This window comes from Dryobates pubescens, chromosome 10, assembly GCF_014839835.1.
Source record: "Dryobates pubescens isolate bDryPub1 chromosome 10, bDryPub1.pri, whole genome shotgun sequence".
NCBI classification, from domain to species: Eukaryota; Metazoa; Chordata; class Aves; order Piciformes; family Picidae; genus Dryobates; species Dryobates pubescens.
The window spans coordinates 16,540,459-16,565,813 of NC_071621.1; the positions used below are offsets into that span (position 1 = coordinate 16,540,459).

General features: G+C 53.4%; 1 protein-coding gene across 1 annotated transcript in view; it reads right to left on the reverse strand.

Annotated features, from left to right (window-relative positions):
* Positions 1–25,355, reverse strand: part of RAB6A (RAB6A, member RAS oncogene family) — a 135,404-nt gene that overhangs the window by 69,095 nt on the left and 40,954 nt on the right. The window contains exons 2-3 of the mRNA XM_054164845.1: positions 12,774–12,832; positions 2,223–2,276 (exon numbers count right to left, since the gene is read on the reverse strand). Coding sequence (XP_054020820.1) covers positions 2,223–2,276; positions 12,774–12,832 — 113 coding nt within the window. The remainder of the gene's footprint in view (positions 1–2,222; positions 2,277–12,773; positions 12,833–25,355) is intronic.

The window sequence follows — 25,355 nt, forward strand, 5'->3', positions numbered from 1 at the left end:
AGGCCACAAACATGATCACAGGGCTGGAGAACCTCCCCTCTGAGGACAGGCTGAGAGAGTTGGGGCTGTTCAGCCTGGAGAAGAGAAGGCTCCAGGGAGACCTTAGAGCAACCTTCCAGTACCTGAAGGGGGCTCCAGGACAGCTGGGAGGCTTTTCTGACAAGGGCTGGGAGTGACAGGACAAGGGGCAATGGATTGAAGCTGGAAGAGGGGAGATTGGGAAGAAATTCTTGCCAGTGAGGGTGGGGAGACACTGGAACAGGTTGCCCAGGGAGGCTGTGGATGCTTCATCCCTGGAGGTGTTCAAGGCCAGGCTGGATGAGGCCTTGAGCAACCTGGGCTGGTGGGAGGTGTCCCTGCCCATGGCAGGGGGGTTGGAACTGGATGAGCTTTAAGGTCTCTTCCAACCCAAACCATTCTATGAATAAAAGCTAGACCTGCTCAGCCTTCAAACTGAGAGATCCAATGAGAAAGTGGTTGTTTTCCTGTTCCCCTGCAGCTCTGCCTACAGCAGATTTTCATGCTCTGCTGCTACCCTTCCTCGGGGCTCACAGACATAACCTGCAGCAGCTTGGAGGATGGTTGGTGCTGGAGGAACCAGACCACACATGACCATTCTCAAGGTAGAGCATTCAGTTGCTGTCAAAGCTTCTAAAGTGAGGTGCTCAGGGAGGACAAAATGTGAGGCTTCCAGGAGTGGGGCCAGAGGAGGCCACAGCAGTGATCTGAGGGCTGGAGCCCTTCTGCTGTCAGGCCAGGCCAGAAGAGTTGGGGGAGTTCAGCCTGGAGAGACAGCTCCAGGGAGAGTCTCTCTTCTGGTGGCCTTGTATGACTGGAAGGGGCTGAAAAGAAAGCTGGGGACAGAGTTTTGAGCAGGGCCTGTTGGGACAGGACAAGGGAGGATGGTTGGAAACTCAAAGAGGGAGATTCAGACTGGAGAGAAGGAAGAAATATTTGACACTGAGGGTGGTGAGAGCCTGTCCCAGGGTGCCCAGAGAGGTGGCAGATGCCCAACCCTAGCACCATCCCAGGTCAGGTTGTGTGGGGCTCTGAGCAACCTGCTCTGGTCAGGGATATCCCTGCTGACTGCAGGGAGTGGATGATCTTTGGAGGTCCCTTCCAACCTAAAGCCTTCCATGAATCTCTAACCAGCTGCTAGTTGTTAACTCTGTATTTAAGCTTTAGCCACACAGCAAAAAGTTAACATGCAGACAGATGAGGTTGGAGGTCTCTTACCATGGAGATTCTGAAAGAAAAAGGCAAATAGACTAAAAACAACACACATGGCAAGATGCACGAGGGCCAGCTTTGCTCTGCAGAGAACATCCCCACCCCTGAAGCTCTTTCAGTGCCATCAGCATTCACTGTGGGCTTTACACAGCCCCATCAAAGAGCTTCTGCAGCTCTGCACAACCTGCTGCTGCAAATAGCTCTGTGCTTCATTTGCCTTAATTAACAAGCTGAGCTCATTTGCAACCCCAGGCTTGCTTCCACAGAGGAGGGATTTCGTTGCAGGGAGCTAGAGCTGCAGCAAGAAGCCAAGGAACAAGTTTGTGGCTCACTGCTGAAGGCCAAGGATATTTCAAGCCAGCAGTGACCATCAACATCTGGCCACTCAGATTTTACTTGGCCTCTCAGATTTTAGTTGGCCACTCAGATTTCATCTTCTGATCAAAAATTGAAGGGGTGAAGCACGCTGCCCTTCTCCAAACCCCACTCTGCACCCATCAGACCATCCAGACCATCACTTCCTTCAAAAAGGATGACACCAGAGCACCTTCTACCAGCTGAACTCCACAGCTGAAACAGCTGGAGGTGGTTGCCCCATTTCCCCTCCCCCCCAGCAGTGTCAGCCTGGAAGCAACTGGTAGATGAAGGCTCATCCTGGAGCAGACTTAGACTGGATGTTAGGAACAGACTATGAGGGTGGTGGGACACTGGAACAAGTTGCCCAGGGAGGTGGTTGGGGCCCCATCCCTGGAGATACTCAAGGTGAGGCTCAACAGGGCTCTGGGCAACCTGAGCTAGTGGAGGATCTCCCTGCTGAGTGCAGAGGGGGTTGGACTGGATGACTTTTGGAGGTCCCTTCCAACCCAGACCATGCTATGATTCTATGATCCTCTGCTTCCCAAGTGATGTCCTGCAGAAGGCCAACAGCTGCTGAGCCTCATCCCTACTTAGGGAAGCACAACAAGAGCAAGGAGACAGCAAATCTGACTCACTGTTCGATCCTCCAGGTACATGGTTTTCGATAGGAAGTCGATGCCAATTGTTGCCTGGAAAAGAAAAAACAAAACACATGGAGAAAACCAAACCAAACCAAACCACCACCAACCACCTCTTAAATTCAACACCAGGACATTGGGAGAGGACAAAGGGTGATGGCTTTAAGCTAAAAAGGCAGGTTGAGGCTAGAGAGAAGGAAGAAACGTTTCACCATGTCAAAGGTTATGTGTTGTCACATCAGAAGGCAAGAAAAGAGGAGCAGGTGACAGCAACCCCAGGCAGTGCTACAGGCTGGGGTCAGAGTGGCTGGAGAGCAGCCAGGCAGAGAGGGACCTGGGGGTGCTGGTTGATGGTAGGCTGAACATGAGCCAGCAGTGTGCCCAGGCAGCCAAGAAGGCCAATGGCATCCTGGCCTACATCAGGAACAGTGTGGCCAGCAGGAGCAGGGAGGTCATTCTGCCCCTGTACACTGCACTGGTTAGGCCACACCTTGAGTCCTGTGTCCAGTTCTGGGGCCCTCAGTTTAGGAAGGAGGTTGACTTGCTGGAAGGTGTCCAGAGAAGGGCAACACAGCTGGGGAGGGGTTTGGAACACAGCCCTGTGAGAAGAGGCTGAGGGAGCTGGGGTTGCTTGGCCTGGAGAGGAGGAGGCTCAGGGGTGACCTTATTACTCTCTACAACTACCTGAAGGGAGGTTGTAGCCAGGTGGGGGTTGGTCTCTTCTCCCAGGCAACCAGCACCAGAACAAGAGAACACAGTCTCAAGCTGTGCCAGGGGAGCTTTAGGGTGGAGGTTAGGAAGAAGTTCTACACAGAGAGAGTGATTGCCCATTGGAATGGGCTGCCCAGGGAGGTGGTGGAGTCACCATCATTGGAGGTGTTCAGGAGGAAACTTGACAGGGTGCTTGGTGCCATGGGTTAGTTGATTAGGTGGTGTTGGATGATAGGTTGGACACGATCTTGAAGGTCTCTTTCCAACCTGGTCTGGTCTATTCTATTCTATTCTACTCTACCTAGAAATAGGATTCAAGATTCAGAACCAACCCAGTACCATAAAGCACAAAATTATCTTCAACTGAAAATAACAGTTCTCTCTATCCCTACAGATATTCAAGGTGAGGCTCAACAGGGCTCTGGGCAAGCTGATGGAGTTGAGGATGTCCCTGCAGAGTGCAGAGGGGGTTGAACTAGAGGACCTTTGGAGGTCCCTTCCAACCCAGACTGTTCTATGATTCTATGAAACTGATAGATGAAAGCAGCCAGCCAGATGGGTATCAGCAAAAAAATCTATGCCTATGACCTAACTTGGCATCCATCACCCAACCCAGGGCATCTGGGCACAGTTTAAGTTTCATGACTGCCAAGAGAAGGCAGCTGTGTGCTGGGCTGCAGCCAGAGGAGTGTGGGCAGCAGGGCAAGAGAGGGGATTCTGCCCCTTGGCTCTGCTCTGCTCAGACCCCACCTCCAATCCTGCCTCCAGGTCTGCTCTCCCCAGCACAAGAAGGACACAGAGCTGCTGGAGGGAGGCCAGAGGAGGCCACAAAGATGATCCAAGGGCTGCAGCAGCTCTGCTCTGAGGCCAGGCTGAGGGAGCTGGGGGTGTTCAGCCTGGAGAAGAGAAGGCTCCAGGGGGACCTCAGAGTTGCCTCCCAATAGCTGAAGGGATCCTGCAGGAAGGCTGCAGAGGGACTTTTGCTAAGGCTGTCTAGAGCCAGGCCAAGGGGGAATGGTTTGAAGCTGAGGCACAGCAGGGTTAGACTGGAGCTGAGGAAGAAGTTCTTCTGCAGGAGGGTGGTGAGAGTCTGGAACAGGCTGCCCAGGGAGGCTGTGGCTGCCTCCTGCCTGGGGGTGTTCAAGGCCAGGCTGGATGAGGCCTTGAGCAGCTGAGCCAAGTTGGGAGGTGTCCCTGGGCATGGCAGCGGGGTGGGAACTAGATGATCTTCAATGTGCCTTCCAACCCAAACCATTCTATGATTCTAAAGCCTTCCCTGGATTCAGCAGCAAGATCTCTAGATCCTGGAAAACACTCCAAACTGATTTGAAAAGACAAAACCCCAAACAGATCAGAGAGAAACCTCTCAGCTCTGGCTTGATACATCCTCCTCAGCCCTCTCCCACTCTGAGGCAGGTATTTTGTTGTGTTTTAAATGCTTTTATCCCTTCCCTATCTATCCCCAAACAAACAGACAGAACTGAACAATCCAAACTGAACTAAATAAACACACAGCAGAAAACCAACTTTCCTGGCTGGATCAGGAGAGTCAGAGATTAAATAGAGGGTGGTGGGTCCCCAGATGGTTACCCAATGGTTTGTCACCTGTCATCAGGTGTCACTGATGAGCACAGGGCTGGGGCAGCTCTCCTGTGAGAGCAGGCTGGGAGAGTTGGGGCTGTTCAGCCTGCAGAAGAGAAGGCTCCAAAGAGACCTTAGAGCTGCATTTCAATACCTGAAGGGTAACCTACAGGAAGGCTGCGAGAGGCTGTTCAGAAGGGCCTGGGGTGATAGGATGAGGGAAGATGGTTTGAAACTAGAGCAGAGGAGCTTTAGGCTGGACATCAGGAGAAGTTCTGCACAAAGAAGGTGGTGAGACACTGGAACAGGTTGCCCAAGGGTGTGCTTGAGGCCTATTCCTGCAGATATTCAAGATCAAACTTGATGGGCCCCTGGGCAGCCTGATCTAGTTGGAGGTGTCCCTGCTGAGGGGCTGGCCAAGATGACCTTAGAGGGTCCCTTCCAACCTACTGCAATCTGTGTGACTCAGGAATGGAGACATTAAGAGATGATACTGCAAGGCAGCTATGAGAAGCCTCAGCAGACTCACACCACACCAGGATGACAGGATCAGAGCATGCTGGGGGTTGGAAGGGACCTCTGGAGATCATGGAGTCATAGAACCATAGAATTGTCAGGGTTGGAAGAGACTCCAAGGATCATCCAGTTCCAGCCCCACTGCCATGGCCAGGGACACCTCACACCAGAGCAGGTTGTTCACAGCCTGGCCTTCAACACCTCCAGGGATGAGGCTTCCACCACCTCCCTGGGCCACCTGTGCCAGTGTCTCACCACCCTCATGGGGAAGAACTTCCTCCTGACATCCAATCTGAATCTCTCCATGTCTAGTTTTGCTCCACCCACCCCCCCCCAGTCCTATCCCTCCCTGATACCCTAAAAAAATCCCTCCCCAGCTTTCTTGTAGCCCCCTTCAGCTACTGGAAGGCCACAAGGAGGTCTCCTCTGGAGCCTTCTCCTCTCCAGACTGAATAGCTTCAACTCTCTGAGCCTGCCCAACCCCTGATGCTTCATTTCTGCTTGGTTTGGGTTGTGCTGGCAGAAGATGGCCTCAAGGATGCTTTTCTCTTCCCTTGTGCCTATTTGGTTTTGCTTTGGAGAAGCAAAGCTCCCACCCCACGCCCTCCAAGAAGTTACAGCACAGAGACGTCAAGGATCCCATTCTGGCTGACAAATTGCTCCAGATTCAGACTTTCCCTGCTGTCAGCAGGAGTTGGAACATCAGCTGCAAAGCCCAAAACCTGCCTCAGCTTGTGCTTCGTGCCATCCCTCCTACACAAGAGCTCTGAAGCTTACTCACTGCCACCAAGGAAGCTCTCTAAGGCTGCTGGAAAAGCAAGGACCATGTCAGGGTCAGGGAGATTCCTGCACTTGGGATATGCAGAGAAGCAAGAGAATTGTTTGGGTTGGAAAAGACCTCCAAGGTCATCCTGGACATTTTGGAGGCATTCAGGAGGAGACTTGATGGGGTGCTTGGTGCCATGGGTTAGTTGTTTGGGTGGTGTTGGATTGGTTGATGGGTTGGACATGATGATCTTGAAAGTCTCTTCCAACCTGGTTTATTCTGTTCTATCCAGGCCAAGCATCAACCTAACACCACCATGGCCATCAGAGCAAGTCCCCCAGTGCCATATCCAGCTCTAAACAGTCAAAGGATGCAAAATGCAAGAGAAGGGCCAAGCACAGAACTTATCTCAGGTGTGGGCAATGAAAAGATTTCTGCTCATCAGGCTGAGAAGAGCATGGGGCAGGTCTGTTGCTTCCAAGCTGAGAGGGGAGCCCAGGCAACCTGCTCTGGGTACCCCTGCTTTAGCAGAGGGGCTGGGCTGGATGACCTCCAGAGGTCCCTTCCAAGCCCTGCCATTCTGTGATGTACAAGTAGGCAACCAAGCTGGGGAAGGGGCTAGTGAACAGGGCTGGAGAAGAAGAGCTGAGGGAACTGGGGATGTTCAGCCTGGAGAAGAGGAGGATGAGGGGAGACACCACTGCTCTCTGCAACTCCCTGAAAGCAGGCTGCAGTGAGCTGGGATTGGTCTCTTCTCCCCAGTCTCAGGTGATAGAAGGAGAGGCAATGGCCTGAAACTGTGCCAGGGGAGGATTAGGTTGGAGAGCAGGAAAAGTTTCTTTGCTGCAAGAGTGGTCAGGGATTGGAAGAGGCTGCCCAGGGAGGTGGTGGAGTCCCCATTGCTGGAGGTGTTCAAGAAACCTGTGGCCAGGGCACTTGGAGACATGGTTTGATGGCCATGGTGGGGTTGGGTTGATGGTTGGACTGGAGGACCTTAGAGGTCTCTTCCAACCCAAACAGTTCTCTGATTCTCTGACCAAATGGCATCCCTTGTTTTATGGAAAGAGATGTGGATGACCTGGAGGAAGTGACAGGACAAAAAGGGAATGGCCTCATGTTGCCCTAGGGGAGGTTTAGGTTGGCTATGAGGAACAATGTCTTCACTGAAAGTGTTGTCAAGGCCTGGCTGGTTGGCCCTTGGTGGTGGTGGGTTGATGGTTGGACTGAATGCCCTTGAAGGACTTTTCCAAACCAAACAATTCTAAAAGTAGAGGAGAATTCTCCTCACTGATGAGAGAAAAGCCACAGGGGCATAAAGTGAAGCTAAGGAAGGTGGAGGTAGGGTTAACCTGCTTGTGAAATGCTGTGCATCGATGGAGAAGGAGGAGGAACCCTAGTTTGTGCTCTGAGCATGATGCAAGTCCCAGCTGCAAGCTGAAAGAAGAAAAAGCAGAACAAAATAAGCTCCAGAGGGTCACAGTAAGGGTGGGGCTGTGCTTGAGAACACTTCAGCCCAGCTCTCCTCACCACACTACTACTCAGGCCCTCTTGTTACTTTGTTTTCTAGACATTCAAAGACATTTTAACCCTCACTTTATTTCCCTTGCTGACACAGAATTACCCAAGACTCCACAAGGAAGCCTGAGGCAAAGCAAGAACCTTGAGATTATCTTGCAGTGCCTCAGCTCAACCCTGTCCTCCCTCTCCCCTCCTCCAAGCCAAGTGTGGTCTGGAATCCTGCTCTTAACACCCACAGAATCCATGGGCCAGCAATGTGCCCCCATAGCCAAGGGGGACAATGGTGTCCTGGGCTGCATCAGGGAAAGTGTGGTCAGGAGGGCTAAGGAGGTTCTTCTGCCCCTCTGTTCTGCCCTGCTGAGACCACCCTTGCAATCCTGTGTCCAGTTTGGAGCTCCCCAGTTGAAGACAGGCATGGAGCAGCTGGGGAGAGTCCAGTGGAGGCTGTGAGGATGCTGAAGGGACTGCAAGAGATCTGCTGAGGAGAGAGACTGAGAGCCCCAGGGCTGTTTGGTGTGGAGAGGAGAAGGCTGAGAGAGGATGTGATCAATGCCTATCATTCTCTGAGGAGTGGGGGTCAGGCTGAAGGTGCCAGGCTCTGCTTGGTGGTGCCCAGGGAGAGGACTGGGACCAAGGAGTACAAGCTGGAACCCAGGAGGCTCCAGCTGAAGATGAGGAGAAACTTCTATGGTGTGAAGGTGCTGGAGGCCTGGAGCAGGCTGCCCAGAGAGGTTGTGGAGTCTCCTTGTGTGGAGACTTTCCAAACCCAGGCTGTGTTCCTGTGCCTTAGGGGGCCCTGCTTTGGCAGGAGGGTTGCACTGGAAGTCCCTTCCAAGCCCTACCATTCTGTGAGTCTCTGTTTGCCAACAGTAGTCTTTCATTAAACATCACCTAGGGTGCCAAAGGACAAGGACAGTCTTTCCCAGCATGTCCATGGAGAGCAAGGCACAAGTTCTGCACCATGGGAGTGGTGGAACACTGGGAACAGGTTGCCCAGGGAGGTGGTTGAGGCCCCATCCCTGGAGATATTCAAGGTCAGGCTGGACAGGGCTCTGGGTAACCTGAGCTAGTTGAGGATGTCCCTGCTGAGTGCAGAGGGGGTTGGACTGGATGAGCTTTGAGAGGTCCCTTCCAACCCAAACCATTCTAAGAAATCACTGCTGGGATCAAACCAGCAATGGCTGAGTTTGACTGCAGGTGTTTGGGTTTCCTTGACACAGGACAGCAAGTCCTGCTTCTGATTCCCAAATGCTGCTTTCAAGCAGGAGGGCCAACAGCTGAATTCCTCCTCTCCAGCAGCAAACAGCTGAAAAACTTGAATGCACAGCAGAGACTTCATTAAAAGCTGGTTTCTATTTTTACCAAGTGAACACAGAAAAAAACTCCTTGCTCAAATGATGGGCTGTGGCAGTGTGCAGCAAATGGGCATTCAAAATGGATGAGAAATGTCCAGAAGGAGCAAACCAGCCAGCAGCTAACACTCCTGCAGCTGCTTAAGCAGCTAGAGGGCTGTGATTAGTGTTGTCACCCCCAGACCTTGGGCTGTAAGAGGGCTCCACAGGGTCCTGGGCCACTGGGATCATAGAATCATACAATGGTTTGTTTGGAAGGGACTTCCAAAGCTCATCCAGTCCAACCCCCTCTGCACTCAGCAGGGACATTCTCAACTAGCTCAGGTTGCCCAGAGCCCTGTCCAGCTTCACCTTGAATATCTCCAGGGATGAGGCCTCAACCACCTCCCTGGGCAACCTGTGCCAGTGTTCCACCACCCTCATGGTGCAGAACTTGTTCCTAACATCCAATCTGAGCCTGGCAATCCTGCCCTTGGGTCACAACCACCCCAAAGCAGGGCTCCAGGCTTGGGGCAGTGTGGCTGAAAAGCTGCCTGGCAGAAAGGGACCTGGGGGTGCTAATGCACAAGCAGCTGAAGAGGAGCCAGCAGTGTGCCCAGGTGGCCAAGAAAGCCAAAGGCCTCCTGGCTGGGATCAGCAATGCTGTGTCCAGCAGCGGCAGGGAGGGGATTGTCCCCTGGGACTCAGCTCTGGTCAGGCCACACCTCCAGTGCTGTGTCCAGCTTGGGGCACCTCAATACAGGAGAGATGTGGAGGTGCTGGAGCCAGGGCAGAGGAGGGCAAGGAAGCTGGGAAGGGCCTGGAGAATATATGTGATGGAGAGCAACTGAAGGAGCTGGGGATGGTTAGTTGGGAGAAGAGGAGGCTGAGGGGAGACCTTATTGCTGTCTACAGCTACCTGAAAGGAGGTTGTGGAGAGGCTGCTGCTGGTTTCTTCTCACAGGTCATTAGTGACAGAACAAGAGGGAAAGGCCTCAAACTGGGACTGGGCAGCTTTAGACTGGACAGTAGGAAACATTTCTTCATGGCAAGAGTGGTCAGGCACTGGAATGTGCTGGGCAGGGAGGGGGTTGAGTCCCCAAGCCTGGATGTGTTTCAGGGTGGTTTGGATGTGGTGCTTGGGGACATAGCTTACAGGTGAACCTTGCAGAATAGGGTTCTGGGTTGCACTTTCTCCACCCTGAATGTTTCTGTGATCTAAATCTGCTCTTCTCTAGTTTGAAGCCATTGCCCCAGGATATTTCCATCCTGCTTTGACACCAGTGTGGGGGTGTGATTTTGGCCAAATGACTGAAGCTTTTCTGACTCATTTTGCAATCATTTAGTGTTATTATGGGCAGCCCAGCTCCTCCTATTAGCACAAACCACAGAGGGTCAAAGCTGCTTGAGAAAGAACTAGGACAAAGCTCTGTGGAGAGGAGAGGAGCAGATGTGAAAGGAAAAATAGTGGGGGGGCAACAAAAAGAGAAACAACCCCCAAACAGGTTAAATAAAAGAAGTGCATCCAGGTGGCCATTTAATTACAGCAGGGAGAACCTGAAAGCAGGTTTGCTCTCTTGGGAGCAATGCTGCCTACTGCAGCCCTCCCCCACCACAGGAGCTTTGCTTCCCCCAGAGCTGAGAACTTGCAGCTCATTCTACCCAATTTGCCTAGCAGCAGTGATGAGGAACTACAGGAAGGAAGCATCAAAAGCAGCCTGGCCAGCAGATGGAGATCCTGCCACTCTGCTCTGGGGAGACCTCACCTGGGTACTGTGTGCAGCTCTGGAGCACTCAACACAGGAAGGATATGGACCTGATGGAGTGGGTCCAGAGGAAGCCCACAAAGTTGATCAGAGGGCTGGAGAACCTCTGCTATGGGGACAGGCTGAAGGAGCTGGGGGTGTTCAGCCTGGAGAAGAGAAGGCTCCAGGAAGACCTTAGAGCTGCCTTCCAGTACCTAAAAGGTGCTACAGGAGAGCTGGGGAGGGGCTGTTTGCAAAGGCCTGCAGGGATAAACACTGGAGCACTGCTGGTGAGGAGAGGCTGAGAGCCCTGGGGGTGGTCAGTCTGGAAAGGAGAAGGCTGAGAGGGGATCTGATCAATGTTTATCAATATCTGAGGGCTGGGGGTCAGGAGGGAGGGGACAGGCTCTGCTCAGCTCTGTCCTGGGATAGGACAAGCAGCAATGGATATCAACTCCAGCACAGGAGGTTCCACCCCAACATGAAGAGGAACTTCTTCACTGTGAAGGTCACAGAGCCCTGGAGCAGGCTGCCCAGAGAGATTGTGGAGTCTCCTCCTCTGGAGACTTTCAAGCCCCATCTGGATGTGTTCCTGTGTGACCTGTGCTGGATTCTATGGCCCTGCTCTGGCTCATCCTGGAGCAGACTTAGATGGGATGTTAGGAACAGACTATGAGGGTGGTGGGACACTGGAACAGGTTGCCCAGGGAGGTGGTTGGGGCTCCATCCCTGGAGATATTCAAGGTGAGGCTGGACAGGGCTCTGGGCAACCTGATCTAGTGGAGGATGTCCCTGCTGAGTGCAGGGGGGTTGCACTGGGTGGCCTTTGGAGGTCCCTTCCAACCCAGACCACTCTAGGATTCTATGACTAATGAGTAAAGAGCTTTAAAGGAGATACTTGGATAGACACCAAGCAACAGTAGAGTCACTGTGGCTCTCTTGGATTTTATTTCCCTTACCTCCTCCTCCCACCCCCTAAAAGCCCTTCACAGTCATCAGGGAACAGATTTTTCTCAGCTTAGTGCATTCAGAACATCACCAACTGCAACCAAGGCATGAAACACTTGAAAGGACCTGAGGCACTTCCCTAGCTTGCAACCTTTCCCAGCTCACCCTAAGTTCTGGGAGTGGTCAAGGGCCTTGGCCTCTCCTGGAAATCAGAACTAAGCTGCTCTGTGTCAACCTAAACTGATCTGTCACCTAACAGCAAGAAGTGAGGGGGCTGGAATAAATGCCATTCAGCACCAAGCCAGTCCAAGTAACAAGTTAAGGAGTCACAGGATGTGCACAGCAACCAGTTTTGTGGTCTCTGTTCCCAGCAGGCAGCCTGAAATGGGTGTCCTAAATCACACTCAGCCTTACAGTCCACTGCTTTCTGCTCCACCAGTCCTTCTTGGTGGCTTGAAGGACATGAGACTCTTGGAGAGAGTCCAGAGGAGGCCACAAAGATGATCCAAGGGCTGCAGCAGCTCTGCTCTGAGGACAGGCTGAGGGAGCTGGGGGTGTTCAGCCTGGAGCAGAAAAGAGACCTCACCTGGGTACTGTGTGCAGCTCTGGAGCACTCAACACAGGAAGGATATGGACCTGATGGAGTGGGTCCAGAGAAGGGCCACAATGATGATCAGAGGGCTGGAGCAGCTCTGATCTGAGGCCAGGCTGAGGGAGCTGGGGGTGTTCAGCCTGGAGAAGAGAAGGCTCCAGGGGGACCTCAGAGCTGGCTTGCAATAGCTGAAGGCATCCTGCAGGAGGGCTGCAGAGGGACTTTTGCTAAGGGTGTCTAGAGCCAGGCCAAGGGGGAATGGTTTGAAGCTGAGGCACAGCAGGCTCAGACTGGAGCTGAGGAAGAAGTTCTTCAGTGTGAGGGTGGTGAGAGTCTGGAACAGGCTGCCCAGGGAGGCTGTGGCTGCGGCTGCCTCCTGCCTGGGGGTGTTGAAGGCCAGGCTGGATGAGGCCTTGAGCAGCTGAGACTAGCTGAGAGGTGTCCCTGGGCATGGTGTGGAGCTTGGAGGGGATGATCTCTGAGGTCCCTCCCAACCTAAGCCACTCTAGGATTCTTCACCTCACTGCAGAACCTCTTGCAGCTCAGCTTTTCAAAGAGAGGGACACCTGTGACATTTTCCCCATGGAGTCATTAGCTCTGGGAAGGTCTGGCAATAAATTGGGGGGGGGGGGGGGGGGGGAGAAAACAGCACCCTGGTGGACTGAATTTCTTGGGGATCACTAAGAAAAGATCCTTTCAAGGCACATCCTCAAGTCCCAGCTAAGCTACTGGAGCAGGATCCAGCTGCTCTGAAAGGTTATCAAAGCAGAGAGCTGCAATCCAATGGATTCTCTCCATGGAAGACTTGGCAACAGAAGAGAAGGAGGTGGCTGAATTTACCTGGTAGGTGTTGTCAAAGCTGTCATACATGAACCTGGTGATCAAGGAAGTCTTCCCCACTGAAAAAGAAAAGAAACAAAACACAGATTCAGGGAGCAGTTTCAGTGGAGGTTTTAAGCAAGGGGTTTCCAAACAGTCTCAGGAGGAGTTTTGCTGTGATCCATCCCATGCCATGGGATGTCCTGCAAGCAAGAGAGCAGAAACTTGCCCTCAGAGCTGCAAAGTCAGCAGCAGGGTTGGCTTTGTGAGGAAGGTTGGCTCCTGGATCCTTCCCAAGCATCAGTTTCAGAGAGTCACAGATTGCATCAGATGGAAAGAGACCCTCAAAGGTCATCTTGGCCAACCCTCTGCAGTCAGCAGGGACAATTCCAACTAGAGAAGGTTGCCCAGGGCCACATCCAGTCTGAGCTTGAATGTCTCCAGGGATGGAGCCTCAGCCACCCCCCTGTGGCCTGTTCCAGTGTCTCACCACCCTCCCTGTGCAGAGCTTCTCCTTATGTCCAACCTCAACCTGCCCTGCTCCAGTTTCACACCACTGTCCCTGCTCCTCTCACCCCAGGCCCTTCTGAGCAGTCCCTCCCCAGCCTTCCTGCAGGTCTCCTTCAGATACTGAAATGCAGCCCTGAGGTCTCCCTGGAGCCTTCTCTTCCCCAGGCTGAACAGCCCCAGCTCCCCCAGCCTGTGCCCACAGCAGAGGTTCTGCAGCCTCTGATCACCTTGGTGACCTCCTCTGGACCCTCTCCATCAGGCCCATGCCTCTCTTGTGCAGGAGGCCCCAGAGCTGGCCAGAGCCCTGCAGGTGAGGTCTCCCCAGAGCAGAGCAAATACATTCATGATTCAGTATGAAAACGGGAGTGATTTGGTTGTTGTGCTTTCTACCAAGTCCCAGCACCCCAGCACAGTGGTGGGGGTTGGAAGGGACCTCTGAAGATCATCCAGCCCAACTCCCCTGCTAAAGCAGGGGCACCTTGAGTCAATCACAAATGACACATTCAGAGGGGGTTGGAAGCTCTCCAGAGAAGATGACTCCACAACCTCTCTGGGCAGCCTGCTCCAGGGCCCTGCCAACCTCAAAGTGAGGGGAACAGGCTGCCCAGGGAGGTTGTGGAGTCCCCATTCCTGGAGGTGTTGAAGAAACCTGTGTCCATGGTACTTGGAGACATGCTTTGGTGGTCAGGGTGGTGGTGGGTTGATGGTTGGACTCAAGGATCTTTTCCCAACCCAAAGAATTCTGTCACTCCATGGATTCTTCTTTTCCTTATGTTTCTGTGGAGCCTCCTGGGTTCCAGCTTGTGCCCAGTGCCCCTTGTCCTGTCCCTGGATACCAATGACAATGAGTTTAGCTCCATCCTCCTGACACTTAACCTTCACATATTGATAAGCATCAAAGGGAACCTCTCAGGCTGCTCTTCCCCAGGCTAAAAAGCCCCAGGCCTCTCAGCTTTTCCTTGGCCCCTCATCATCTCAGTGGCTGCTGGACCTCCTCCAGTAGTTCCTGAACTGAGGAGCCCAGAACTGGACACAGAATTGGAGCTGTGGCCTCACCAGGGAGCTGAGTCAGTAGCAAGCTTCACTGAACACATGCAGCAGCTCTGACAGCCCCTACAACAAATCACCACAGACAAGGCAGCTCCCCTGGCTCATCAAACACAGCAGCTAAGAGGCTTTAAGTCACATCTGGCTGCACACAGAATCATAGAATTGCCAGGGTGGGAAGGGACCTCAAGGCTCATCCAGTTCCAACCCCCCTGCCATGGGCAGGGACACCTCACACCAGAGCAGGTTGCTCACAGCCACCTCCAGCCTGGCCTTCAACACCTCCAGGCATGAGGCTTCCACCACCTCCCTGGGCAACCTGTGCCACTGTCTCACCACCCTCATGGGGAAGAACTTCTTCCTAACATCCAATCTGAATTGGCCCACTTCCAGTTTTGCTGCATTCTCCCCAGTCTTATCCCTCCCTGACACCCTCAAAAGTCCCTCCCCAGCCTTTTTGTAGTCCCCTTCAGACACTGGAAGGCCACAAGAGGGTCTCCTAAGAGCCTTCTCTTCTCCAGACTGCACAACCCCAACTCTCTCAGTCTGTCTCCAGAGCAGAGCAGCTCCAGCCCTCTGCTCCTCCTCATGGCCCTGCTCTGGACACCTTCCAGCACCTCCAGCTCCTTCCTGGAACAGAAGCTCCAGAACTGGACACAGAGCTCCAGCTGTGGTCTCAGCAGAGTGGAACAGAGGGGGAGAATCACATCTGCTCCATGCCACCTTCTCTGGCACACCAGAGGCAGGCCCTGATGCAGCACAAGACAAGACTGAAGAGCATCATTAAGAGCTTTGTTTACCACCTGCCCACACTGCCTGCAGCTCTTCTCACTCCATTAACTTCACCCTTCCCAGGACATCTTTCTGGCTACTTTTTTCCTCTCAGCAGCTTGGCATGCAGGAAAAAAGATTGCATTGTCCACCCTGGTGATGGCTGGAGCTGATAGTGGGGGTCTTCACATGCAAGAGAATCATGGAATTGGTGAGGTTGGAAAAGACCTCCAGGATCCTCCAGTCCAACCATCAACCCAACCCCACCATGGCCATCAACCCATGGCCCCAAGTGCCATGGCCACAGGTTTCTTAAACACCTCCAGGCATGGGGACTCCACCACCTCCCTGGGCAGCCTCTTCCAATCCCTGACCACTCTGGCAGCAAAGAAATTTTCCCTCATCTCCAACCTAACCCTCCCCTGGCACAATTTCAGGCCATCTCCTCTCCTTCCATCACCTGACAACTCTTGCAGGAAAAGACATTTTTCCTACATTTAGTTATTCTCCCCCCTGGTGAAGGCTGGAGCCCATAGTCACAGCATCACAGATCACAGCATGTTAGGGGTTGGAAGGGACCTCAGGAGATCATTGAGTCCAACCCCCCTGCCAGAGCAGGATCCTAGAATCCAGCACAGCTCACACAGGAGCACATCCAGATGGGGTTTGGAAGTCTCCAGAGAAGGAGACTCCACAACCTCCCTGGGCAGCCTGTTCCAGGGCTCTATGACCCTCCCAGGGAAGAAGTTCCTCCTCATGTTGAGGTGGAACCTCCTGTGCTGGAGATTCCATCCATTGCCCCTTGTCCTATCCCAGGGCACAGCTGAGCAGATCCTGTCCCCTCCTTCCTGACCCCCAGCCCTCAGATATTGATAAACATTGATCAGATCCCCTTTCAGCCTTCTCCTCTCCAGACTAACCACCCCCAGGGCTCTCACCCTCTCCTCACCAGGCAGTGCTCCAGGTCCCTTCAGCATCCTGTAGCCCTCCCTTGGACTCTCTCCAGCAGATCCCTGTCCCTCCTGAACTGGGGAGCCCAGAGCTGGATGCAATACTCCAGGTGAGGTCTCAGCAGGGCAGAGTAGAGGGGGGAAGAACCTCCCTCGAGGTTCATGGTGGGTGTACTTCACTTGGAACAGAGGACTCCATGAGGAAGTTCAGATGCATTGCCATCAGAAGGTCTCACTGGAGCAGGCTGTCCAGAGAGGTTGTGGAGTCTCCTTGTGTGGAGAGCTTCCAACCCCCCTGGCCATGGTGCTGCTGGGCAAGCTGCTGGGGGTGCCCTGCTGGAGCAGGGGGGCTTGGACTGGCTGAGCTCCAGAGCTCCCTTCCCACCCTCACCATGCTGGAATTTGCTTTGGTAAGTCACAGCTCCTGGAAAACACTGAAGTCTTCTGGCAAATCCTTTCCCTTCCCACTATACACAGAGATGTCTGGAGGGACTCTGTCTAGAAACAGCTTGAAGAGGGCAGATTCAGTGACAGGACAAAGGGCAATGGATTGAAGCTGGAAGAGGGGAGATTGAGACTGGAAATGAGAAAGAAATTCTTGCCAGGGAGGGTGGGGAGACACTGGAACAGGTTGCCCAGGGAGGCTGTGGATGCCTCCTCCCTGGAGGTGTTCAAGGCCAGGCTGAATGATGCCTTAAGCAGCCTGGGTGGTGGGAGGTGTCCCTGCCCATGGCAGGGGGGGTGGAACTGGATGAGCTTTAAGGTCCCTTCCCAGCTAAACCATTGTGTGAATCTATGAATCCCTAAAATCAGGCCAGGTTTTCTGTTGCCCATTCTTTGAGCTCTGTAAGCCTTCTTCCAACCCTTTCACAAAAGGAAGGGGGAAAAGCAGCTTCTGCTTGACTTGCTGCTTCCAGCACCCCTTGGGCAGTGTCTTGATGCACTTCCAAGCCCTGTCTCCTCCAAACAGACCAAGGTTTGCTTTACCCAGTGTGTCACCAGCCTGCAGACCAGCTTCCTCCAGCTTTATTTCCACCATTTCTTACCTTTTAACAACACCCAACTTGGTCTCCAAATCCTGGCAGAAGCACAGGGCCACAATTCCAACTTTATCCTCAATTCCCAACACCTCCTCACCTCTCCCTGCCTGCCAATGGCATCAACCATTCCCCAGCTCCCCAACAAAAACCTAAATAGCTGGATGAGTCACCTCCAAATTCATAGCCCATCTGGTACACACTGAAGTGGTGAAGATGCTGATTCCACTGTGTGGAAGCCCTGCTGCTGCTCTCCCAGCCCTGCTGCTGCTCACTCTCCTTCTTCAGAGAACTCATGGAGAGAACAAAGACCTCACAGAAACTCATCTGGCCACACAGGGAGGCACCACAGCACAGCTCCTGGGCTGCTCATCCCTAGAGCACCTTCACACAGGGCTTGGGGAGAACATTGATGTCTTCAGCAGGTTAATTGGGTTTGTGATGGACCTACCCCAAGAGTGCCAAGCTGAATTTTCAGGCAGGCTAATCCTGTATGATGGGAAATGTCAGCCTGCAGCTAGCACAGCACAACCTGCTGGAAGAGTCATGCAAACATCTTGGTTGGAAGAGATCTTGGAGATCATTGACTCCAAGAATGAACCCAGCACTGGTCATTAATAAACCACAGCTCCAAAACCTCTCCAGGGATGGGGACTCCACAGCTGCCCTGGACAGACTGAGCCAGGCATGGACAATCCTCAAGGGGAAGAAGTTTTTCCTCATGGCCAACCTGAACTTGCCTTGGGGCAACTTGAGGCTGTTTCCTATTGTCCTGTTGCTTGTTCCTTGGGAGAAGAGACCAAGTCCCACCTGGCTGCATGCTCCCTTCAGAGAGTTGCAGAGAGCCAGGAGGTCACCCCTCAGCCTCTTTTTCTCCAGGCTCAACAACCCCAGCTCCCTCAGCTGTTCTCCAGTCCGCTCCCCAGTTTGGCATTGCCCTTCTCTGGCCCTGCTCCAGCCTCTCAATGTCCTTCTGGCAGTAAGGGACCCAAAACTGAGCCCAGAATCGCAGCTGCGGCCTCACCAGTGCCCAGCCCAGGGGGACAACCCCTGCCCTGCTCCTGCTGACCACACTCTTGCTGATCCAAGCCAGGCTGCTGGTGGCCTTCTGCACACACCCTGCCTCATCTTCAGCTGCTGTCAACCAGCATCCTCAGGTCCTTTTCTGCTGGGGACTTTCCATCCACTCTGCCCCCAAGCCTGGAGCCCTCATGGGGTAGTTGTGACCCAAGTGCAGGACCCAACCCTTAGCCTTGTTGAAATATATCCAGTTTGCCTTGGCCCATGGATCCAGCCTGGCCAGACCCCTCTGCAGAGCCTTCCTACCCTGCAGCAGATCAAGTCTCCCACCCAGCTTGGTGCTGTCTGCAAGCACTGCTAGAAGATGACTCAATTTGGGAGCAAAACTGGCAGTGGGGAGGTTCAGATTGGATGTTAGGAAGAAGCTCTTCCCCATGAGGGTGGTGAGACACTGGCACAGGTGGCCCAGAGAGGTGGTGGAAGCCTCATCCCTGGAGGTGTTCAAGGCCAGGCTGGAGGTGGCTGTGAGCAACCTGCTCTGGTGTGAGGTGTCCCTGCCCATGGCAGGGGGGCTGGAACTGGCTGCTCCTTGAGGTCCCTTCCAACCCTGGCAATTCTGTGGTTCTATGACTCCATGATCTCCAGAGGTCCCTTCCAACCCCCAGCATGCTCTGATCCTGTCATCCTGGTGTGGTGTGAGGCTGCTGAGGCTTCTCATAGCTGCCTTGCAGTATCATCTCTTAATGTCTCCATTCCTGAGTCACACAGATTGCAGTGGGTTGGAAGGGACCCTCTAAGGTCATCTTGGCCAACCCCTCAGCAGGGACACCTCCAACTAGATCAGGCTGCCCAGGGTCCTATCAAGTTTGAATATCTGCAGGGATGGGCCTCAACCACCTCCCTGGGCAACCTGTTCCAGTGTCTCACCACCTTCTTTGTGCAGAACTTCTCCTGATGTCCAGCCTAAAGCTCCTCTGAGGTCCCTTCCAACCCTGACAATTCTATGATCCTAATTTCCTGCCTGAGGATCTGCAGGAGAGCTTGGATCTTGCTCTGCTTCGTGCTTCCATACTTTCTGTTCCATCTCACAAGCCAGGGCTTTCTCTCAGTTAATTTGGGAGGACTGGGAGTGAGCTGGAGGATGGAATGCCCAATAAGCTTGCAAAGCAAACAACAACAACAACAAAAAGGCAGAAGCAACTTCAAAAGGAAAAATGAAGCTCAGCAGGGAGAATCAGCAAGCAAAATAACAGCCAGAGACAGGAGCTTGCAAACAAGGGGGTGAGCAAGCAGGGGGGAGGAGGAAGTTATCTAAAGGAAGCAGCTAAGAAAGTCCAGCCTTCAGCCTTGCTTCATTAAGCTGTTTTTTAATCTCCTGGGTTAATTTAATCTCTTGGCAAGATTGCAGCACACAAATATGGCCATTAGTCAGGGCTGCAGCAGGATATGACATCCTCTGGGTTAAAGTATTTCTGGTATGCTGCTAGGACAAGAGGAGGGGAAAGAAACAAAAAAAGAGTGGAGTTAATTTCATCCTTAGAGGAATTAAAGGTGGGGGAGGAAGTGCTGCAGATGGGGGTTTGACTGCAGCTTGGGCTGAGAGGGCTCTGCTGGACATGCTGAGAGCTGTGTTAGAGGAAGAGAAGAATCATCTCAGTTGAGGAGTGGAGAAGATTTCTGGTAATTTCCTTGCCAAAGGCAGGTTGCAGAAGGTCAGGGACAGTGGAGAACCTGATGCAGTTCAACAAGTCACAGTGCAAGGCCCTGCAGCTGGGGCAGGCCAAGCCTAGGCACAAAGCCAGGCTGGGTGCAGAGTGGGGTGAGAGCAGTCCTGAAGAAAGAGACTTGGGGGTGCTGGGTGCTGAGCAGCTCCCCAGGAGCCAGCAGTGCCCTCATGCAGCCCAGCAGGCAGCTGTGTGCTGGGCTGCAGCCAGAGGAGTGTGGGCAGCAGGGCAAGAGAGGGGATTCTGCCCCTTGGCCCTGCTCAGACCCCACCTCCAATCCTGACTCCAGGTCTGCTGTCCCCAGCACAAGGAGGACACAGAGCTGCTGGAGGGAGCCCAGAGGAGGCCACAAAGATGATCCAAGGGCTGCAGCAGCTCTGCTCTGAGGCCAGGCTGAGGGAGCTGGGGGTGTTCAGCCTGGAGAAGAGAAGGCTCCAGGGGGACCTCAGAGCTGCCTTCCAAGAGCTGAAGGGATCCTGCAGGAAAGCTGCAGAGGGACTTTTGCTAAGGGTGTCTAGAGCCAGGCCCAGGGGGAATGGTTTGAAGCTGAGGCACAGCAGGGGCAGACTGGAGCTGAGGAAGAAGTTCTTCAGCCAGGAGGGTGGTGAGAGTCTGGCACAGGCTGCCCAGGGAGGCTGTGGCTGCCTCCTGCCTGGGGGTGTTGAAGGCCAGGCTGGATGAGGCCTTGAGCAGCTGAGTCTAGCTGAGAGGTGTCCCTGGGCATGGTGTGGAGCTTGGAGGAGATGAGCTCTGTGGTCCCTCCCAACCTGAGCCACTCTGTGATTCTGTGAGGTTAGTGATAAGGAAAGGTGGTCTCCAACCTGTTTCTTTAGCTCATGTTCCAATAACTAATAGCCAAGCACAAAGTCCTCCAGTCCTCCACCTTTAAAGTGAAGTCATTCAACTCTGAATCAGATCAGCTTCTCCTCTCTTCCCCTGGCACCCAGAGCTCTCAGATGCCACTCCACTGGAGGAATTTACCAGCAAGGCATCCCAGAATTGTGTGGAGCAGAGGGGAAGCTCAGCAGGTAAGTGACTGAGCAAAGGAACTATTTGTTCCACCACTGCAGCACCTGAACATCAGTTCTGGAAGTTCTGTCATTAAAGGGCTGAATATAGCATCACAGAGCCATAGAATTGTCAGGGATGGAAGGGACCTCAAGGATCATCCAGTTCCAAACCCCCTGCCATGGACAGGGACACCTCACACCAGAGCAGGTTGCTCACAGCCACCTCCAGCCTGGCCTTCAAAACCTCCAGGGATGAGGCTTCCACCACCACCCTGGGCAACCTGTGCCAGGCTCTCACCACCTTCATGGGGAAGAACATCAACAGCAGAAAGGGTTTCATCAGATGAGTTTTCTGCTCCTTCAAGCTTCTGATCCAGCAAAAGAAGTCCACATCACCCAGCTCCCAACCAGCTGTGGCTCAGCCATCACTGCTCAAGCCACACAGTTTATCCATGGATGCTTCTGGATGAGCAACCAGCTCCAACAGGAATTGTTTAAGCTTGAATCCAACTTGCTCAGAGGCTTCCTGCAGCTCCACCAGCTCTGGAAGATTCATAGAATGGTCTGGGTTGGAAGGGACCTCCAAAGGTCATCCAGTCCAACCCCCATGCAGTCAGCAGAGACATCCCCCACTAGATCTTGTGGAGCCTGACCTTGAATATCTCCAGGGATGGGGCTTCAAAAACTCCCCTGGGCAATCTGTTGCAGTGTTCCACCACCCTCACGGTGCAGAGCTTGTTCCTAACAGATTACTGGTGGCTCTCATGCTGAGCTATCTACTCACCCTCCTAAAAATCAAGCCTGAAGAGCACACAGCTCTACACCTGCAGAGCCTGCCTGATGATTCTTTTTTTTTCTGGAAGCTGCAGAAGAGCAGAGAGAGAGAGAGAGAAGGGCTCTGCTGTACAATAACCAGAAGCATCCATCCGTGTGCATTCTGATAACCTGCAGTGATTTATACCTTATAGGATAGGAACTGCAGGATTACACACACCCCCAGCATGGGTGGGGGTTGGAAGGGAGCTCTGAAGCTCAGCCAGGCCAAGCCCAGCCTGCTCCAGCAGGGCACCCCCAGCAGCTTGCCCAGCAGCACCATGGCCAGGGGGGGTTGGAAGCTCTCCACACAAGGAGACTCCACAACCTCTCTGGGCAGCCTGCTCCAGGCCTCCACCACCCTCACAACAAACAACTTTCTCCTCCTCTTCAGCTGGCACCTCCTGGGTGCCAGTTTGTGCCCCTTGGCCTGTCCCTGGGCAGCACTCAGCAGATGCCAGCCCCAGCCTCTTGCCCCCCACAGCCCCTTCAGCTCTTGCTGAGCATTGCTCAGCTCCCCTCTGGGGCTGCTCTTCTGCAGGCTCTCAGCCCCAGGGCTCTCAGCCCTTGCTCCTCACAGAGCTGCTGCAGGCCCCTCAGCCTCTCCCCAGCCTCCCCTGGACTCTCTCCAGCAGTTCTCAGTCTCTCTCCAACTGGGAACTGGACCCAGGACTCCAACTGTGTCCTCCCTAGGGCAGATTAGATGGAGAGAACCTCCCTCGGCCTGCTGGCCACACTCTTCATGCTCCCAGGAGACCTTCTTGGGTACCAGGTCACATTGCTGGCTCATGGACAACTTGTCCACCAGCACTCACAGATCTTTCCCCACAGAGCTGCTTCCCAGGAAGCTCAGGAAGAAGCTCTTCCCCATGAGGGTGGTGAGACACTGGCACAGGTTGCCCAGGGAGGTGGTGGAAGCCTCTTGCCTGGAGGTTTTGAAGGCCAGGCTGGAGGTGGCTCTGAGAAACCTGATCTGGTGTGAGCTGTGCCCATGGCAGGGGGTTTGGAATTGGATGATCCTTGGGGTCCCTTCCAACCCTGACAATTCTGTGATTCTAAGCAGTCCTGGTGCAGGGAGTTGTTCCTCCCCAAGCAGAAAGAACTGAACTGTTCTGATCTTCAGCAAGTGAAAACTCCTCAAATGAAGAATTTGAGCCCTGCTGCAGCAGAGGAAGAAGGCAATGCCCAAACCTCCCCAGAACTCCCTAAATCACCAGCTGCATCAGTGGCAGCAAACAGCAAAGCATCCAAGACACAGAAGTGAGTTTAAAAGAGGAGAACTTGTGAAGCTACTATCAGCAAAGCTGCCATTAACTGCCAGGCCCCAAATTCAAAGCCTCCAGCAGCTAATTGAGTGGAGCAGATCGATGCTGCTCTTTGTCTGGCAGCCTTTAGCCACTGCCCAGCACTGATTTCAGAAAGAGCATTCATCTGCAAGAGGAGATCAATGCCCTAATCTCCTAGCTCCCAGCAACTTTGAGCCCACAGCAGCCACCACAGAGATTTCAAGGTCATCCATCTGATTGTGGAAGAAAAGCCTCCTCCTGCAAGCTGGGGGCCTGGAGATTTGTCTGATGCCAACCACCACTGCTCACCACTGATAGATGCTGAGCACCAAGGACCACCCCCCCCAGGGATGTGCTGCTGGGAAGAGCAGCTTCCTGCCCTAACGAGTCCCTGGGGAGGCTGCCACAAGAGGCAGGGAGGGAAGAGCCCCAACAGATAGCCACAAATAATCCTCCCCCCACCAACCACCACCCCCTGCACCAGCAGGGGATTTAGGAGGTCAGTTGTTGCCAGGCAGAGTCTGCAGAGGGCTCAGGCAAGAGTGACCTACAAAAAAGGAGGAGGAATTGGGAGTGTGCTGCTTCTGCTGGATGGTGGAGGAGGAGCAGCTCTCACACCCCCACTTCATTTCCTCTGGCATCCCTTTTGACTCCCTTAGAGCTGAAATTCTTGTTGAAGGACTCTGCCAGAAGAGTCACAGTCAAAGCTCTCAGCTCACCTTAGTAGTCCTTTAGCCAGTAAAAAAAAACCCCAACCAACAAACAGACAAAACCAAGTCCCCCCAAAAAAACAACTCCAGAATCCAACCCCCTCAAAAAACAAACCCAAAAGCTAACTCCCCCCCCCAAGAAAACAAACCCCTTAAATAATTCCCTTCCAAATAAACCCAAGCCCCCCAAAACACAGGGAAAAAACCCAAACCACAACCTCCATAACCCACAAAAACACACAATACCCCCCCAAACCAAAATCCCCCCCCAAAACCACAATCCCACAAAATACACACAATCCCCCCAAAAATACACACCTCCCCAAAAGTACCAACCCCTCCCAGAAAGCACAAAACTCCCCCCAAAAAAACCAACCCTCCCCCCCCAAAATCCCCCAAACCACAACCTCCCCTTATAAAAAACACCCCCACCAAAAACCCATGACCCCCCCAAACCCACAATGCCCCCAAAAATACAACCCCCACAAAAAACCACAATCCCCTCAAAAGCACAATCCACCAAAAAACCCAACCCTCCCCCCAAAAAAATCAAACTCCCACCCAAAAAATAGACTAGACCAGACCAGACCAGGTTGGAAGAGACCTTTGAGAACATCCAAGTCCAACCTATCACCCAGCACCATCTGATCAACTAAACCATGGCACCAAGTGCTTTATCCAGGCTCTTTCTAAACACCTCCAGGGATGGTGACTCCACCACCTCCCTGGGCAGCACATCCCAATGGCCAGTTCCTCTTTCTGGGAAGAATTTCTTCCTCACCTCATCTCTCCTGGCACAGCTTGAGACTGTGTCCTCTTGTTCTGGTGCTGGGTGCCTGGGGGAAGAGACCAACCCCCACCTGGCTACAACCTCCCTTCAGGGAGTTGTAGAGAGCAAGAAGGTCTCCCCTGAGCCTCCTCTTCTCCAGGCTAAACACCTTATGGACCTTAAAGGTCATCTAGTTCCAACCCCCTGCCATGGGCAGGGACACCTCCCACCAACCCTGGTTGCTCAAGGCCTCATGCAGCCCAGCCTTGAACAACCACAGCCTCCACAACCTATCATCCACAGCCTCTCTGGGCAACCTGCTCCAGTGTCTCCCCACCCTCACTGTCAGGAATTATTTCCTTGCTTTTGGCATTAAGGTGGAGTCCTCTCTAGCCCAGCACCCATGAACCACCCCCCCAAAAAAGCACAAACCCTGTCCAAAACACACAATCACCCTCAAAAAACAGCCCCCCCAAAACCCACAACCCCCCTAAAAACTACACACCCCCAAGACCACAACACCCCCAAAACCACAACACCCCCAAAAACCACAATTCCCCCCCCCCCAACTCACTAAACTCCACCCCAAAAAACCCTCACAGCCCCTGTCCAAAGCACACAATTATCCTCAGAAAATAAACACCCCAAAAGCACAAGCCCCCCCAAGAAACACACACACACACCCCAAAAAAAACACCACAACACTGGCACAGGTTGCCCAGGGAGGTAGTGGCAGCTTCATCCCTGGAGGTTTTGAAGGCTAGGCTGGATGTGGCTGTGAGCAACCTGCTGTAGTGTGAGGTGTCCCTGCCCATGGCAGGGGGGCTGAGCCTTGAGGTCCCTTCCAGCCCTGACAGTTCTGTGATTGTAAGATGAAGAAAGCTTCTCCTCACACATGGAGATAAATCCCAGGTGTAATCCAAACATCTCCCTTGTCCTTTGCAAGGCTCCTTTTG